Below are 18656 nucleotides of genomic sequence, written 5' to 3' on the forward strand. Positions count from 1 at the left end.
TTTTATTTAAGTGATAATGCGGCAACCCCTAAGGTTTAGTCTGAAGTAATGTGAAAAACAATTCTGGGCTTGTGCCTAGCGTCCTAGGAAAAAAAAAGAAAAAAGATATGTTTATACATGCTTATTTCAAGGATGCAATGAATAAATATACCCTTAGGAAATAAGCATTTAAATAAGTAATAAATCAATTTATAAAATATTTCAACTGTGTGATTTTTTATAAAATTCATCTTGTTTCAACCTAATTAAAATTATTATATAGGACTAAGAACAAAAATGTAAAATAAATTAACGAAAAGTAAATAAAAATAAGTCTAATAACACTTGAAACATATAATACACTTATACTGTTAACTCACAAGACAGTGTATAGGCCTACAGTATATGTAAAATAGGGTAAATGGTGATCAATTTTGATTGGACACTCCAATCATTATCAGACCCAATAGGGGAATTAACTATTTTCTCTAACTAAATAAATTATAACAGTTATCAGCTTATTGTGAATGAATGGTTTTAAAAATTGCTTGTGTATCCCAAGACCTACTGGTTCGATCCTGAATAGGTTTCATATGTGTTCTTGCTGTCATTGATTAATGAATTTTTTCTTACCATCCTGGCCTAGTAAATCAGATGATCTTAGGAAATATAAATATTAAAGGTATTTGTATTAATATTGTCTGCCTGTGACTATATATTTTTGATTCCATGAGTTGAAGGTTGCTATGATACACCATTATAAAACAAAAGCAGCAGCAAAATTACTAGGTAATTTTATCTAAAAAATGTCAAATGTTTATTTATAAATTGAATTTTTCGCATTTAAATTAATTTTTAAGTGTTTTAGGAACATTTTTCCTTTTTTGCTGTTGAATTAAATCAAAAGAAGTCCACCCACCAATAATTGATGTAAGGTTAGAGAATTACAAAAGAGAAAAAACAAAAATACAATTAAAGCTTACACATTCACTGGCCAAAAGTCCCATAGGATAATTATACATCAGTTCATTTTTTTTATTGAAATAAAACTGGTATACCATGAAACAATCAGATACAGGAAGAACTACCTATTTGAAGTTTAAATAACACTGTCCAAATAAAAACTATTACAATATAACAGTATTTTACACATATGTATATACTGTAAGACACTTACCGACACACACTCTAACATCATTAATCGTAAAGTTTTGGCTAGGCACTTGCAACCCAAGACCTGCCTTTTCTTTAAAAAGGATTGGTGTATTGAAACCATGTCTTTGAAGATAAGCCACCGTTAAATCTGTAAACATAAATATTTTTAAATTACAAAAACATAATATTATTGTTAATAAACTACTGTTTAAGTAAATGTTCCAATGTTGCTATCACCATAGTACTTATAATAAGACAAGACTAATAGAACCAATATACTTCATTGTTTAGGGTCCCCACAAGCCAGATATTTGGATGATTCAACTAGTTGTATATGTGTCCGTTGAAAAGATAACTCTTAAAAAATTATCAAAAAATCATTTTTAGACCTTTTTGGCCTAACATGTTTTTTTTTAATATAATTATCCACCATTTAAATAAACTTAAAAAAAACTATTTAGAATGGAACACTTTCATTCTTTACCTATTGGTTATTGCGATCAGATAAGTGTTAAACATACAAAATACTAGTGCTTCCAAAAGTTTTTAAATTTCTTGAAACTTGTTTAATTTCCCTTTTTGGAACCCCATGTACTGTATTTGTTGAGCTGTCATTTACAGAGGAATTAAGTCTTATTTAATTTTGCTTTCATCACCAAACAGTTTGAATTAAAGTTAAGTAAATGTACTGGAAATTTAATTAAGTTTTCCATTTTGCTACAAATGGGAGATTTTCATAGTTAATTCAGATTGAACTCACCCAATTAAACACCTTAGTTTAGCACTACTTGAGAATTATTCACTTATTAAAATTATTAACCAAATCCTTTAAAAGCCTATAAATGACTAATTTACAATTTATATTTTAAGATTACTTCTTCTCAGTAACACCAACTCTTTAAATAATAATAGGCTAACACCAAACTTGGATATCAGGAATGTGTTCAGTTGCAACTGCAAAATAATCACCTGCACATGTGCAGTAACTATGTGGAAAATTTACTACGTGTCATCAATTTGATGCAGCACATATTTAGTTTTGCTACAGCAAGTGACTAGTTTTAGGTTACTTCAATCATTTTTCAAAATTGTTGGCTTTATTGAGAACAATGAATAAATATTATTTTAATTTGTTAAAAGTAAATTAATCCTAATTAATTCTACTCCAATAGACTAATATATTTTTATAAAAGGCAAATACCAGTCACTTACTCATTCATCACAAATCTACAATCCATATGAACTCAGGTATTGGGATGGAGGATCTAGAAGTGCAATAAGCGGTTTCAAAAAATGACATTAAGGCTCTGCCCCAGTGGACTTAAAGTTCCAATTTTATCCTGGTGGATAAAATATTTGTTTAAATTTGAACAGAAAAGTAGATGCTTTAAAATGTATACTATTATTTGTAAGGAAACAACTGCTTATATTTGAATGGTAATTTATGGAAATATGTGTTATAAACAATAAATAAAATACAAATATTTTTTGTAATTTTTTATAAGTTTATAAATTTTTAGTGCCATTGAAAGTTATTAGGGCAGTATAAAAATGTCATGCTAGTATACTAGCACAATTTGGATACGTAAACAATCAAAAGCACAGAATTAACGAAAAAATCTTTTAAAATGCATCATAGAACACTATACACATAGATAAAGAATTTCAAGAAGCTTTGATGATACTTTAAGATATCTGAGACTTTTCAATAATATTATGGGAAGACTGAATGTACTACTGGAAAATTTTGTTATAAGATTTAATCGAAAATTAAAGAAAATACAGCAGAAATAGTTTATATGGGTTGTTACAGAGTGTGTATCAATTCTAGATCTTAGTGGTAAGACTGATAAAGTTGTATACTGTATGTAGAATCTCACCCTTGTTATAACTTCAGTGCAGTAGTCACATTATGCTCAACTGTGGTGATTACATATGGATGGATTTAATAAAAACACATTTTATTTTTAGATTAAATCAGTAATTTTTAAAATTCTATTCCATCAGCTAAAACCTAAAGGGTTTTAATTTAAATTGTCGTGGGCAAAGACCTGATGGGGTATGATAGTACTGGTAGTTGCACTTCACATATCGCAATTCACTAATGTATACATAGAACTGGGAAATAATATTTTTGACCAGCAATTACTTTATAACACTGAATATGAATGAGTTAAATTATTATGAATTCATCTGTTAACACTAACTACAGATAAATAAAATATAAATGAATTTTTTTTAATTTTGAGCAAAATTCAAAAGATTACTTTATGAAATATAATAAAACCATAACATAAATTATGTCCTCACCACTTCCTTGCATTTCTTTTGCAAAACATTGAGGGAATTTGTTGGATTCAAGCTTTTCTTGTAGGCTGAAAGATCTCCTCCCCTCAATATCTTCATCACCAATAGCCCAGTCATCAGTATAAAGCTTTCTTTCTTTTCTATCCCTCTGTCAACAAAAAACAGACTTCAGTTAACAATAGCAACACATAATGTAGAATGCATCTTTTATGTACAGCAAAAATAACAAAGATTTGTCTTTTGTAGATTTATAACAATACCGACCAATACAGATATACATATTATAGACTATAGAGAAAGCACAAGTTGACGGGGAAAATGAATATTGAAGTTGAATTCTGTGACATGAAATCCAAAATTAAAACTGTACAATTCAATTATTTTTTTATATACTGTGGAACATATTTAACACATAGAATGTGTATTGTACACTAATTTCTTTCCACATTTAACTTAATAATTTGAATAGCTTTTTACTTCAGAATAGGTTATATACTGTATTATGTGTAGCCGATGTCTAAACAATTACCATAATCTTTGTGTGAGTTAAACAAGTGTTTGGATTGTGACTACAAAACTATAAGGGATACAATACAGTTTAGGTTTGGAAGTTGCTTGGAATGGTATTACACCTTCAAAATGATATACAATTTTACGTATGATACTCTTTGAAATTTTAAAGTGTTCGCCACGTAAATATTTGCAGCTATTTTCATAAGTAACTTAAAAAAAAATGTTTTTTTACCTTTTTTTATATTGTAATATTGCATGTTGATGCATATACAATTATCAGAGTAGATATATCGGTATTAAAAAATACACGGTATTCAAAATAGTACAAGAACAAGATTTTCCACAAAAGAGCCGCCATTTTGAAACAAATTAAAATAGTCAAATTCTTATTCTTAAAAAAAATTGTATTAAATTAAAATTACGTATGATATGGCATGTGTTTGTATTTCACAAATGTGAGATTCAAACTACTGAACCTATGGTACGTTTATAGGAGCGTCTTGTATTTAAAAAATTTAATATTCTTACGTTATTCCTTGGGGTTGGTTTAGAGAGAAAACCTTCAATTCATCATTGTAAGACCAATGGTTTGTTTGGAATCAATAGTGGACACCTTATGAGATTCACCTTGTATACAGGGTAAAAAAAGGCCCGGGACGGTTAAATGTTCCAAGAAGTAATAAAGATAATGATACACAGTTACTGGATATTGAAGTCATTTTAACGCATTATTCAAATATGTGCTACCTCTTCAGGGGTACGGCTCGCTAGGAGTCAGAAGAAAATCTTAAATGTAGGCATAGATTTATATGCACATCAAATTAAAGATCTTTGTTAGTAAAGTACAATGTTTATGAAAGAGAGTTTGGTAGCTTCTAAAAACGATTTAAGAAAAATGAAAGTGTGCTTTGGGTGGATTCTCATCATCTAATTAAATATTAACTTTGTGATCTTTAGTAATTTAAAATAAAGAGAATTATGTATTTCATGCTGTACAATTGTACGCAAAAACTAGGCCGGTAAATTCCACTTCAAAAAGTTAGCAACAGTAGTCCCACGATGTATCTATACTGGGTAGTGGTTAAGATTGTGTTTAGCCCAAATACTGATTATGATTGTATTTTGCGTATAATAAAACACTGGTTGTGATGGTGTTTCATACTTTAATGTGCAACTAATTTCTTACTAACTTTTGACTGCGCGTATTTAACCAAAATACAGTAGAACCTTGATAACAAGACTCTCATGGGGATTGTAAAATACGTGTGCTCCCGCTATCTCCGCGTTCCGCCACCTCCGAACCCAAATCTGTCCCGCCACCTCCGAATTCTTGAGTGACCCTTATAATACCGTCACTGTCTGCGTTGGTAGCTGTCATTGCATCCACGGCTGCGAAGCCCCGTGGATGGGAGATTTAATGAAAATTTAACCCATGGGTTAGGTTAGGTTAGGTTAGGTTGGGTTAGGTTAGGTTAGGTTAGGTTAGGTTAGGTTGGGTTAGGTTAGGTTAGGTTAGGACGGAAAGTCTTAACGCAGGTATTAACCGAGGATTATAGGGGCCACTCTGAAATTCGGAGGTGGCGGGACGCGGAGATAGCGGGAGGTAATCGTAAAAAAAGACTCGTTATCAAGATTGACTTCTTATCGAGGTTTGTAATAACATGTGATTAGAGGTAAAATAATGTTAAGGGGATTTGAAAATGACACTTGTTATCAAGGGCGACTTATTATCGAGGGTCTTCTTATCAAGGTTCCACTGTAAGATTGAATGATGAGTTTAGAATTGAGTGAGATGTCTAGTCTAGTGTATATTTTCTATTAAGACCAGCTGTTTCGATGGTTATGACAAATAGTTATCCAATGTTATAGGATATTTTACACATTCCTCTATGTTTAGCCTACATATTTTCATATGCTAACTAAAATTTGCTTTTACAACGTCTTGTTTGCATTAGTTTATACAATCAAGGGAGCATTAGCTACTATTATTACAATCAATTGTGCACAGTTTTCAGGTACTCCGATTCTTTTACTCAGTGCGAGTGTCCCCTGACTGCACGACACATCCCACCCCTTGCTATGTTTGGCACTGACACAGACTCCGCGATAGCTGGAGGGTGGGATGGACTGGGGGTAGACTGGGGGTGGAAGGTTGCTTTGCGTCTGCGAAACTGCGTCAGTTGTCAACTTGAAACCACCCCACTAACCCACCACAGTCACCATCATCGATACACACACATACACGCGCACACCGATCACCGCTTGCTACAGATTCACCTCCAAACTCTACTGAGGCATGTAGCTTCAGCAAATACCAACATGTTTAAATTGCACGTAATCAATAATGTAAAACTAAACCCAGTCAGTATCGAAAAAAATGTGTACATTTTGGCTGTATCTCCACATCTAATGAATAAACTGTAAATGTACCACCAATGTTTCTAACTTCCTCTACTTTGAGCGTAAATTTAACGATATAGGTATCTAGGTATATAAGTAACCAAGTTGATTAGCTTTGTACTTTATGGGTAGCTGAGTGGATACTCCGTAATGAAGGTCACTGGTTCGATCCTGACAAAAGTCAGAGGTTTTTATGGTTCGAAACTTGACCCAGCTGTTCTTGATCAGCTAGCTTTTAATTAATCGTTCCGGCAAAATAATCAGACGATCATAGTCCGTAGAAACATTATATGACATGATTACATCATACAGGATAATGTGAGTTCATTCATTGTCACCTAAAAAATACGCACTGTGTTGTTTTAGGGTAGTATAAATCCAATCTTATTTATATAAACTCCCTATTTTTGTTTAGGGGTTTGGAAAAGAGGTAGGGAGATTTATTCCTAGTTCTGACTTTAATTCTTTAATTTATTTTTCAGTTCCTTGTTCAGTAATAACAAGGGACTGCATTAACAAGAATATGCAGGTGAAGGTGATGATGAGTATTTCATCTTCTGTATGAATCAGAATACTAATTTAACTTTAGTAAGAGTAAGTAATATCAAAAGTAGGAGGTTTCCAAATGAAAAACAGCTAATTTTAATCAAACTCTAAAAAGGTTTGAGATATTGACTAAAGTGGTTAAAACTTAAAACCATGTTACATTAGTAGCATAAAAGTAAACAAAGAAATTGCAACCAAGTTGCCAATTTCAACTCGACTACCTCATCAGAATGGACCTTTGTTTACAAATTGAAATCTTAAAACTACATTTAAGTTACATACTTTCATATGGCGCTAAAGATCCAAAAGTTAAATAAGCATAGTAGCTTACTGTATTGATATTACTTTGAAATACAAATCGTGTTTTTATTCTCTCAAAATTTACGTTTTTGGGATATTTGTAGTTTCTAACAACTTTCTCCTACAAATTCCAGTGAGTTGCAGCTCAACGACGAAATCTTCAAACGAGATCAACACATTGTTGGTAGGTACACAATTTCATTGACGAGTTAAGCTGTAGGAGGTTTTATACCTAATTTATTCTTTAGATTTTTTAAGTTTCTGAGCGGCAATAATTAGTAGCACACAAACTATTATTTCCCTAAGTTGCTTTATATACGGACAACTAAATGAATTGATTATTAAACCAAATATAGCCTACTCTTCTTATGAATAAGATTTTCTTAACAAATATTCTGTAAGAATATTTTGGATGTTACTTAACACCATTGTATCGATCATCTTAAGACTTTTTTTTTTAATCTAAGTAAAATTTTACAGCTCTTAGCATAAAGCTAAAACAATATCGATTGAACAATCAGTAGTGATGTGAGTCGGGTAAATACCCAGTGGGTAGGTATTTAGAAATTGGGTATCTACCCAGGTTATAACTAGGTATTTATAATTGTTATTCACTTTAGAGAAGATTAGAGTTGTTCTTTGAAATTACTATTCTGTAAGGATAGTATAGTGATGATAACATGTGTTCAACTAGTATTTTACTTCGGGGCATAGTTGCTAGACACCACTATACACCCAGGTCCTGGGGTATTTATAAGAGTTTCTGCTTTTCTCTGTGTTAAAAGAATTCACCTTAATCAACATTTAAAAGAGAGTTTATAAAAGTAATAGTTATTAATAAAGGAGAGGGGGATTGACCAAGTGTAATGTGTAGATTTATCCAAGGAAATTAAAAAAATAAGGATGGTAAGATTCTATAATAATTATAAAGAATGTTTGTTGAAGATCTCTGTTTAGTGTTAAAATAAAACACAAGCTTTAAAATTAAAACCAAACAAAGTGCCAGAAGATTGAATGAATTCACAATTTAAGGTTTATCTTTATTCGTTCCATTACCTTATTTTTTATAAGTTAGTGTAATATCAAATATACATTAAATATAAATATATAACTGCAAACTATGTAGAATTACTCTTATTTACCTATTTTCTTCTATAAACACAGGCTTCAGACATATAAAATCCTGATTATTTATGAACTTTGCAAAATGGCAAATAACTTGTTAAATTAATAGACTATACTTAGTATATCATATAATTATAATAATAACATATTAAGAGTTAAACATCAATTAATATTGCTCAATTTTATAAATGCCCTAAATACTTGGGTATTTGCCCCAAGTTTTAGACAACGATGTAAAGAACTACATTAAGACAATATAAACAACTACACTAAGTCGGTTTTAAATATCCGGGAATTTTACTTCTATAACAATTAGTAATACAATTTATAAAATGCATCGTTGATTATCATTTCGTTTTATTAGTAAACAATCTATGCGAATCATAAATAATATTAACAACTTTTCTTTTGATACCCCAGCAATAATATTACGACAGTAAAAGTAAAATCAGCAATTAATGGGATGTAATTCACATTAAAAGGTTTTTAAAGTGTTATTAGACGTATTTTTATTTACTCTCCATAAAATTAACAACACGAATTATGCTTATTAAGAAGCTATTCACATTTATTGTTGTAATTTTAGATAACATTTAAAACAATACTAAATTATTGATTGTGGTTTTATGAAGCGTGTAGTATGATTTAAGATGATAGTATAAATAATTAAAAAGAGTTTTCCTTCAAAATTATTGTAAATTTAAACAAATTAGTAAGGCAAGAAAAATAAATATTACATAAAAAATAAATATATCTCAACCACCACCAAGCAGAGTAAAAATTTTATTTTATGACAGTTTAATAATAACGTTAGGCTATAAAACGCTATGGTAACAACAAATGTTTTAACGGGGAATTCGATTGAACCATAAAATTATTTACATAAAAATGATTCTTGGGAATGTTTTTGTCTAATAGGTTTTAAATTGGTCCAAGAAGGAAGAGGCTTATTTAGAGGTGATTGTTCTTTCATTTAATATCAATAAAAACAATTTTACTGCCTAACATTTTATTTTACTGTATTTAATAGACCGCAGCGAAATAATTTGCACGGCCATCAAAATTTAAATACAGTGCAAGAAAAATAAAAATGCATACATTTTAATATAATTAAACCTATAAATAATTTTAACCTTGCATTTGCCCTTACACTTATTCCGTGCTGATAAGTAAAAAATCGTGGCGGCTTTATGTAGCTTTATGCCGCGTGTGTTCAACTGTACCACTGAGCCACTGAGCACACCAGTACTTCATTAATACCATGTATTAAAGAAGGTCTATTCCTTTAATCTATAATACCTAGACCTACATAATCATATTTCCGGGCGAATTCCTATTATAATACTGTCAATAAGTCAAAGTCTAGACCTTCTCTAAGAAATGACTCCAGACTATTTTTTTTTCAATGGCAGACTATTTAAAGGTCTGCTAGAATAAGGTATGAATGAACCTACACACTCAATTTAGCTAATTTTTTTATGAATAAATTAGATTTTTTTCTCTTTTATATTTCCGTAAGGTTCAGTTTTTTGGAAACACAGAAGCATCTTGGTTTTAAGTCTTAGATTTAACCATTGACAATATGGCGACTTATAGGTAAATAAATAAATAAATTCCTCTAAATATCACCACAACCACTTCACCCAAAACATCTTGCAATAAATATAGAAAATACTATACAACAAACTTCAACCAAATGCTTGCGTTTCTGTTGACTTAAGACCGATAAAAACTTTACCTCGAAGTTTCCATGTAAAAAGTTGCTCGAATTTTAAGATAAACTTAACAACTTATACCACCGACGTAGGATTCGGTATTCAAACAAAATTTGTTTAATTCGTTCGTTTATGAATTAGAGACAGTGTGACTGTGATAAGAAAATAAAATCATAACTAATACTAGCTGTAACTATACTTAGGTACTGTATTCATATGAATTTTCGCTTTTCTATATACAATAGAATACAGTAAATATCAGCTAGAAGAAAATTCAGCCAATATTTACCAGATATTTTGTAATGTGATTATATCTTTTTGGCTAGTGGAAACGATGACATTTTTTCAAATAACATCACGCCTAACGTTAAGCAGAGAAAATTACGCGTGTTGTGTTGCAAAAGATGATTAAATAATAAAAAATGTTTCGGATTTATAGCGAGGCTGTTGTGTACGCGAGGCGATTGTTAAACAATAATAAAAAATCGAATACCGAATCGTCTTAACATATTTTACATTCGTGTAATCAAGGAATGTAACGTATTTTCGAGTAGCGATATATTATTATAGTAGCGTAATGCATTTTATAAAATCGATATTTTAATGAACATTCTATTAAAAGCAAAATACAACGTAAAGACAATGATATTTTCAATTCCACCAATCACGGGATTGAAGGGGACTGAACCCGGAATTTTAAGCAGTTGATAAAAGGCAATATTTCGATATTGAGACTCACGTGTGTAGTGTGAATTTCTTGAATTGTTGAATAATTTTTCTAATTGTTGAATATACTCGGTACAGACAATTCAAGACAATTTAGACGGCGTTTATCCTTGTTGTCTGAAATGGGATTAGGATATTACGTTCAGCTATGATAGTATCTGTGCTCAGTATCAAGTTTCCACATAAAGCTGACCCTAAAATGGCATGTTTGGTTTTCAAAGCGATGTTTCCAATGGCTTTTCTGGGTAACTACGATTCCCAAAACAGCTACTGATGATTCGCTGTTTCTTGCTGACACACTGTACGAGTTTTGTGCATTGTTCTTGGACCATATGTCTACCGATTAGTCGAACAAGGATGGCCATAAGAGAGGGGAAGGGCCTTTATTGGGAATAGGGGACCTTATACAATAATCATAATCTTAGATGGAGATATCAGATAAAATCATAAAATTATGTTGACCTAGATATTAATTTGTTTCACAAATTACTAAGTTTGAAGTGGTACTGATTTTTTGGAATGGTTCACTTCCAATTATTGTAGATTGAGTATTCCAAGAGAACTTGAAATGAAAGATGGATGTTGCCAAGGGTAAAATATAATTACTGCAACAACACAGATTGACCCCGAAAATATATAAACCCTAGAGGTAAGGCGTAGAGCCAATCAAAGAGTAGGCCTAATCTCCAAACAAGTAATGCTGACCACCAAACAAGGATGTGGGAGGGCTACTTGCTTGCGCATTTTCGAGTAGTGATTGACCCGTCAAATTAGCGACCTATAAAAACATTTTAGAGCTCACTCAACGACAGTGTTGTCACGCCATATTATATGGTGGGTCACGTATAACCTACCAGCTACCACAGTCACGGACGAATCACATAAAGCGGCATACTACGTCACAGCTACGTCAAAACCGGACCAGTTGTATAAACAAAAGAGTTGGGCTAAAAATACGAGCACTGTATGCCGAAAGACCAGAGACAACTTGATCAAAAAATTAGCTTTGTTTGTTGTCATTTTTAAGTACTTCCAAATCCAAGGACGATGGGTTCTAGCCCGGAGCCGTTTTACTAAGTTCATACTAGTGCTAGAGGGTTTTCTCATAACTAGAGCCATTGGTGGCTGACGGGATTTGAACACGAGACTTTGCGGACTGAAGCCGGGTAGACAGATCAGTTCGCTCCCCACTGTTTTTTTTACATGAATTCATCGTAAACTTCACTTACATTTTCCAAAGAGCTTTGAACTTTTGAGCCTTTTTAAAATCGAGATGGGGATGAATAATTTGTAAATTAGAAAATTCGAATCTTATTTATTGCTTAGTGCTCAAATGTATTGTCTGTCATGCGTTTACGATTTATCTATAACACTATGGTCAAAATAAAACTATTAGGCATTAGTGACGTGTTATATTTGAATCGAATACGTACTAACAAACGAACTTTGGTTATAAATATTCCACCACCAAGTATAGCCACTTTCTTTAGTTTAGAGTTTAGATCCATACTACGGCACCTGTTTGTTTAAAGTTCTACAAGCAAGACATGATAGATTAATTTTACTTAGAGTTAACCTATTACTTATTACTTTTAGAAATACTCTATTACTTTTCCAGCCTAAAAGAAAGGAAGAAATAAAGTAAATATTAACATTGAGAACAGCCAATACAAATATAGTAGTTCTACACGCGAGTTTTATAGTTGAAAAATAACAATATTAATATGATCATTATCTTTGGACATATTCAGTACTCAACATAACATAGTTTACAATAATACACAGTTTTCAACATTGAAGAGAGCATTATAAAATGAAATCAGTTAGTTTAATGCTTCCTGCAAGAATGATTTGACGATAAAAATAAGGTTACAGTACCTTGTTAGCCCCAATCTTTTTATCAGCTTGGTTTCTCACAGTAATCATTGTTGGTGACTACCCTCTTGTCCCTAAATGTTTTTGTTCTTGGGATAAATGTATAGGTATGACCTTATGTTTTTATGTCTGTGTCAACAATAGCATTTAAATATAATTCTAGACACTGTATATTTTTTTAAATTGTAGAACATTGTGTAACTTTAAACAAATTTAATTCTTTATTGTTTTACTAGATAGCAAAAAAAATTGAGGGCGACAATGTAATGTTCAAGTTTTTTATTTATATGAAAAATTGTAATTGTGACTATTTTTATGATTGTTAACTTTGGTTTAGCTGTCATGTATTCGCATTATTTCCATGGCATATCTACATTTTTTTCAATTTTTGATTACCGGTACTGTAATATAATAAGAGCTAAATTACCTTCAATGTGAACATTGTTTATGTAAAACTCAAATTGAATTGTATTCATGAACTTTTAAATCTTACGATTTTTTTAATTACATTTGTTTAGAGTTATTCTACTGACAAATTCCTTTAGTAACAGGTATATTTAATACCAGAGGCCCTTTTAAAACGCACGTCACAAAATTGTATTATCTCCTGGTTTGGTTAATTTTGACAACACAAGGTACACCATCAGACTATTTATTAAGTTATTTATTTGATACATTTTATTTTTATCACATCTAAAAACGAATCGATACAATTGCTTTGTACAAGTATTTGTTTCCCTACAGCTGTACATGTGTTTTGCATGAATTAGTAAATGAGTTTAGCCATGACTACCAAGCTTTTTGTCGACTTTCAATTACTTATTTCCTTGTATTTACTTGTTATTGGTCTTTTATATTTTAGGTAGAAACGTAGGTACAGGGAAGTAAATAGTAAAACAATTCGCTAATAAAGTTTCATAAGTAGCATAATGTTCAGCTCCCCTTCATACTTCATAGTGAGGTCGTGAGCCGACATCTGAACAGCCGACTTCAAGGTCATATTTACGACGACTGATAAGAATACTATTGTACTTAGCAATAGTCCTACGAGAGTGAATTGTGAGTAGTAAACACTGTAGTAAACAAGTTTATAGCTCATTCCTTTAAGGCCACAGAAACACAACTATCAGATTGAATATAAATTGATTTAGTATTATATTAGACTAATATTGTAGTTACAAAATAGCAATCTCTCATTGGGTCTGATAATAGCCGAATCAAATCAAAATCTGGTTTATTCCAAAAACTTTACAATATTGAACGAAAAAAATGTCCCACATAGGCTAACGTACATCCTGTAAAACCTGTGTAATCCTGTGTAAAACCTGTGAATGATATTCTATTACAAACATTGAAATTAGTAGAAAATAAAACTTAATTAAAGTAATTGGGATATGAATGTATACGAACTAAACTAAGAGCCACAGGATGGGTTAAGACTAAGCAATCGAATAGTCGAGTGATTGAAATTTCTCAGTTACTAATGTATGTACCTGTAAAACATTTAACCTCACTCCAACTCAGACAAAACGTAACGACTTTTAGTTTACACGTTCCGTCTTGCATGAACGTTTTGTCGTCGCAGACAAATCGTTACGTTTTATCGTAGCGTGTAAACCCGACTCGTTAGTACACTGAACTGATTAGTGTCTCAGACTGATCGAGCCCAATCTTCAACAGCTACACGTTTACTACACGTTTGTCCACTGTAAAAATACCTATATGTATCTAATCTCTGATGGTATGATTATATACAAAAAAATCTCAATATAAAATGAATTTGTAAAACTAGAAGATTTGATAACTTTGGGACCTGCAAACCTACAATTACAGCTCCTCTGGTAGGATAATTATGCGTGATTGACGTCACTATCAGATCTTGATTAGAGTAAGTAAAGTTTTTATAAATATTTTACGCACCGAAAGTATTGAGTGTTTTGAATAATGAATTTTTAGAAAAATGCCTGTCAAACAAAAAAAATTCAAACCATTTAAAAACAGTCCACTATTTAGGCATTCTATTGCAAAACTAAAGTTATCAATTACATAAATAGTTTTGAAATATTTCGAATACGGAATCAGAGATATGCTATCAATGGAATGTCTTAATTACTGAGGTATGGACAACCGCAAAACATCAGTGGCGGATCCAGCCAGGTAGGGGGCGCAGGGGGCGTACCCCCCCCCCTTGGACATAAAAAATGTTTAACTATCGGGTAGGTCTTAACATGTAACAATGTTGGGCCTGGCCTACACTCTTACCAAATAATTACTTAACTGCCAGAAATTGACAAATTTATGTATTTTCTTTCGTAACTTACTGAACCCTGCAAGTTTATTCCACTTAAATAGCTTTTGTTTTGAGGAAGCAGTCACATTCGACTGAATAAAGAACATTTTTGTCTATTTCAGAATTTGTGAGTGTTGTTAGATCCACTCCAGTCATGTAAACTAGATTGAACTCGGTGTGGCCGTAAGCTTTATTCCATAACTTGTCTTAAGATTACAGTTTAGTTGTATAATCAATGGTTGTGGCATTTATGTTAAATCGTACGTATTTAGGCCTTATCTTTTTATCCAATTGCAGATTTTGAAGCTCTTTTTGAGTGTGTTTATAATTGATTTAAATATAACCCAATATTTATAGTAAATGGTTTCGTATTAGTGAGGTTTGAGATTGTTGACTAATGCTTTTTCTCGATTTCTTTTTAGGGGAAATTATATAATCTACGCTTTATTCTTTGGTTTAAATACTACAGGCTAAGTAATGGTTTTGTAATAGATCGGTTTACTTGTTTGAGAGTTTAAATAGGTTAAGCATAAATGGAACAAATTATAATCAATCAATTTCCCTTTACATAAATCAGTAGGATCTACACCGAACCTAAAAATTGTCTTCGACATCATCTTCCGCGATCGCGGGGAACTGTAAAAGACCCGGCTATATCGAAGACATCATAATCGTATCCCACGATTGTGGTCGATTTGAGAGCATCTCCCGTAAACACCGATACATTATTATCGTCTACCGCGATTTCGGAAATATCTTGAACATCCCTGTGAACACCAAGACTCGTTATAGTTTCCTGCTATCCAAAAAACCCTGAACACCTACACGGTTGCGATTTGCAAAAATATCATTGTGTTTTGTAATCGCCGTAAAATCTTCACGTCCCCCGTGATCGCGGCGAAATGATTGCATAACAACCAATAAACGTAAACTTGTTTACCAATTCAGGGTTTTTACAAGTACCAGTATGGGTTTTGTTATGAACCCTATAAAGTTTACACAATTTCGTTGATAAACTCAAAGAAAGAAACTGAAGAAAAAAAGAAAGAAAGAAGGCTTACTATAACCTATGGCAAAATTTCGTTCACGCAATATGTAAAAATTTATGAGCACCCCCCCCCCTCAACAAAGTCCTGGATCCGCCCCTGCGGACGTTTGAAAATATCTACGTATTTTACTACTAAAGAATACTATGGAAAATTTCAAATTAACCCAAAAATATTAATAAACTGATAAGACCATAGATTAAAAGCCCTTTTATCTATGATAAGACTAAGAGCATAAAGAAATAAACTGAATATACTGATAAGGGATAGTTTTCAAGTAATTTTTGCGTCTTCCTAATTTCCAGCTAAAACGTTTGACAATGATAATCGCTTCACTAAATTACTTAAAAGAAAAATAAATATTACTACTGTACTGTACACCGTAAAGCTGCTAACACGATGATCTAGGCCATTAGAGAGAAAAATAACATTACTATGCGTAACAACATGATTGAGCATTATAAATATTCCAATTACCGAAAACTACCTTCGAAACGAGCGTTTTAAATTTTTTGTAGCGTTTACAGTTTTGTATTTATTTTTATTAATTTACATAATTAAAACACCAACTTTTGGAAAAATCCTGAAAATTTACAATTTAATTCATTATATGTGTCTGTATTGTATTAAGGTTTTACGAGGTTCTGACAATGTGCGAATTTTCAAAGTCGTGAATTGGTTTTAAACTCTAAAAACAAAGGTTTTTTTACCTTACGACTGTCATAAAAATGTTTATAAACGAGGTAAAAATATTTGTTTTCACAGAAATACATAGAATAAAACAACAAAACTTTTGTTTTTTCCAAGTAGGCTACTGTATTGTAGTTTGGTTACTTTTCTGTAGAGCTCTAAACTCGATTTTCTAAACCATCCCTGACAGTAATTGTATTGACTCTTGATTTTTTTAATTCATATTAATTCAAATTGACCAATTCTTTGAGACTAGAATTAATTGTCATAATTCTACCAGTAATCTACCAGGAAAGTGGTATATAAAACACAGAAACACGATTTAATGGTAATCATAAAAACGCGTAAATGTGCTATTTGAACCCATTTTCACAAATGATTTCACGCCAAACCATAAATACTATATACAGCTCCAAACATATTTTTTTGTATTGTTGTAATTGAACAAATATGTCATTCATTAGTTCTAGTATAGAATTCTTCTTTAATCGTCTTTTTTCAATATTCGACACTATTCTTAATGTACTAGAAAGAATAACATAGTAACAGATAACCAGAAGAAAATCATTACTTTATAATGTGAAATTAAAACAGAGAAAGTATTCAAAAGTAATATTTTTTTAAATATTGGACTTGAAACTTGTCATTGCTCTGGTAGGCCTACGCTTGTCACATCAATTTATATTTTCACGCAGTGAATTTCACTATGCGCATTTTTCATCGTGTGTCTTATAAGTTCAAACTTTTAAGATACTCGAAACGCATGATTTTCTTTAACACAATATTTTCAGGGTTAAACATAAGGTAAAAGTTTGGTAAAAGCTACCAAACATTATTCCGATTGTTTTCAACAAGCGTTCTGATATAATTAAATTTAGTCTTTTGAAGAAGATCCCAGCACGTTTTAAACCTTGATAAAAAGGCTCAAAGATATTTCACTGTGTACCTATTGTATTAGTGAGTTTCCCCGATTGCGAAGAAGCTATTATCGTAGTTAGCGCAGTTTGTGGAGTGGTGACTACCGCATTTACTTGTACATTGTAATGTTCCCAAAGGCCATAAACATTATTAGTTCAAATTTTTATTTAATTTATCTATTTATTTAGCTGGTTTTGAACCTGTCCCACTCACACCGATAGCCGAGACGCTAACCACTATTACATAGCAACGCACTCATTTTGTTCTTTAAATAATTAACTTAGATTTAAATATTTAACTTAACTTTAAGCAATTTGTTAAGATGCGATTATGTTAACTATAAGTTATTCACAATTTACACGTATCCGAGTTTATATCTAAGGAAATGCGATACTGCACAAATTACCCGTAATTTTTAATACAGGGTGGTTTTTAAGCATCCCAAAGTACTGTAACGAGACACTGTTTACGACAAAACAAGCTTATATGTTGCCATCCCTTTTCCTTTACTTCGTTGGCAATCAGCTGGTATGCATTGTTGTTTAGTTATGGAGGTTTAGTGTTATAATTAAATTATTTGTGAATAAGACTAAACATGGTGTTTTACCAAGCTCAGAGTTAGCATAATACGTTAAAAAAAATCAATGGCTTTATGCCAAGAAAGGTTTGAAATTAACATTCCATTTGGGATTCTAGTACCAAATGGTAAATCAACTATTATTGAAATGTACAAAATTAATGGAAACCTGATCCATAGTAGGCCTACTTAAAAAAAAGAAAACGTAGACCTACAATATACTTTGTTAGCTTGTGAAAACACCATGTTGAGTCTTATTAGCAATAAATACCCAATAACACGAAACCCCATAGATAACGATGCAACAAAGCATATCAGCTGATCGGCAAAGTAAACAAAACAGGGATACCAACATAAGCTTGTTTTGTCGGTCAACAGTGTCTCGCAGTACTTGTAATAATTGGGTTACGTTTCGAGGCGAGAGAGGTTTGTGAGGTGAGGTGACGACTTGACAGTCGGCCATGTTCCCGCACACTGTAGCACTGTAGCAGCGC

The 18656-nt window shown here is 31.8% G+C and overlaps 1 protein-coding gene across 1 annotated transcript in view; it reads right to left on the bottom strand.

Moving 5' to 3' along the window:
* LOC128998070 (jmjC domain-containing histone demethylation protein 1) overlaps positions 1–18656 on the bottom strand; it is a 54904-nt gene that overhangs the window by 19316 nt on the left and 16932 nt on the right. Inside the window, exons 2-3 of the mRNA XM_054424047.1 lie at positions 3445–3589; positions 1157–1282 (exon numbers count right to left, since the gene is read on the bottom strand). Coding sequence (XP_054280022.1) covers positions 1157–1282; positions 3445–3589 — 271 coding nt within the window. The remainder of the gene's footprint in view (positions 1–1156; positions 1283–3444; positions 3590–18656) is intronic.

The sequence above is a fragment of the Macrosteles quadrilineatus genome, unplaced genomic scaffold (genome assembly GCF_028750875.1).
Source record: "Macrosteles quadrilineatus isolate MER2022 unplaced genomic scaffold, UCM_ALF_1.0 Scaffold_7__1_contigs__length_78375512, whole genome shotgun sequence".
NCBI lineage: Eukaryota > Metazoa > Arthropoda > Insecta > Hemiptera > Cicadellidae > Macrosteles > Macrosteles quadrilineatus.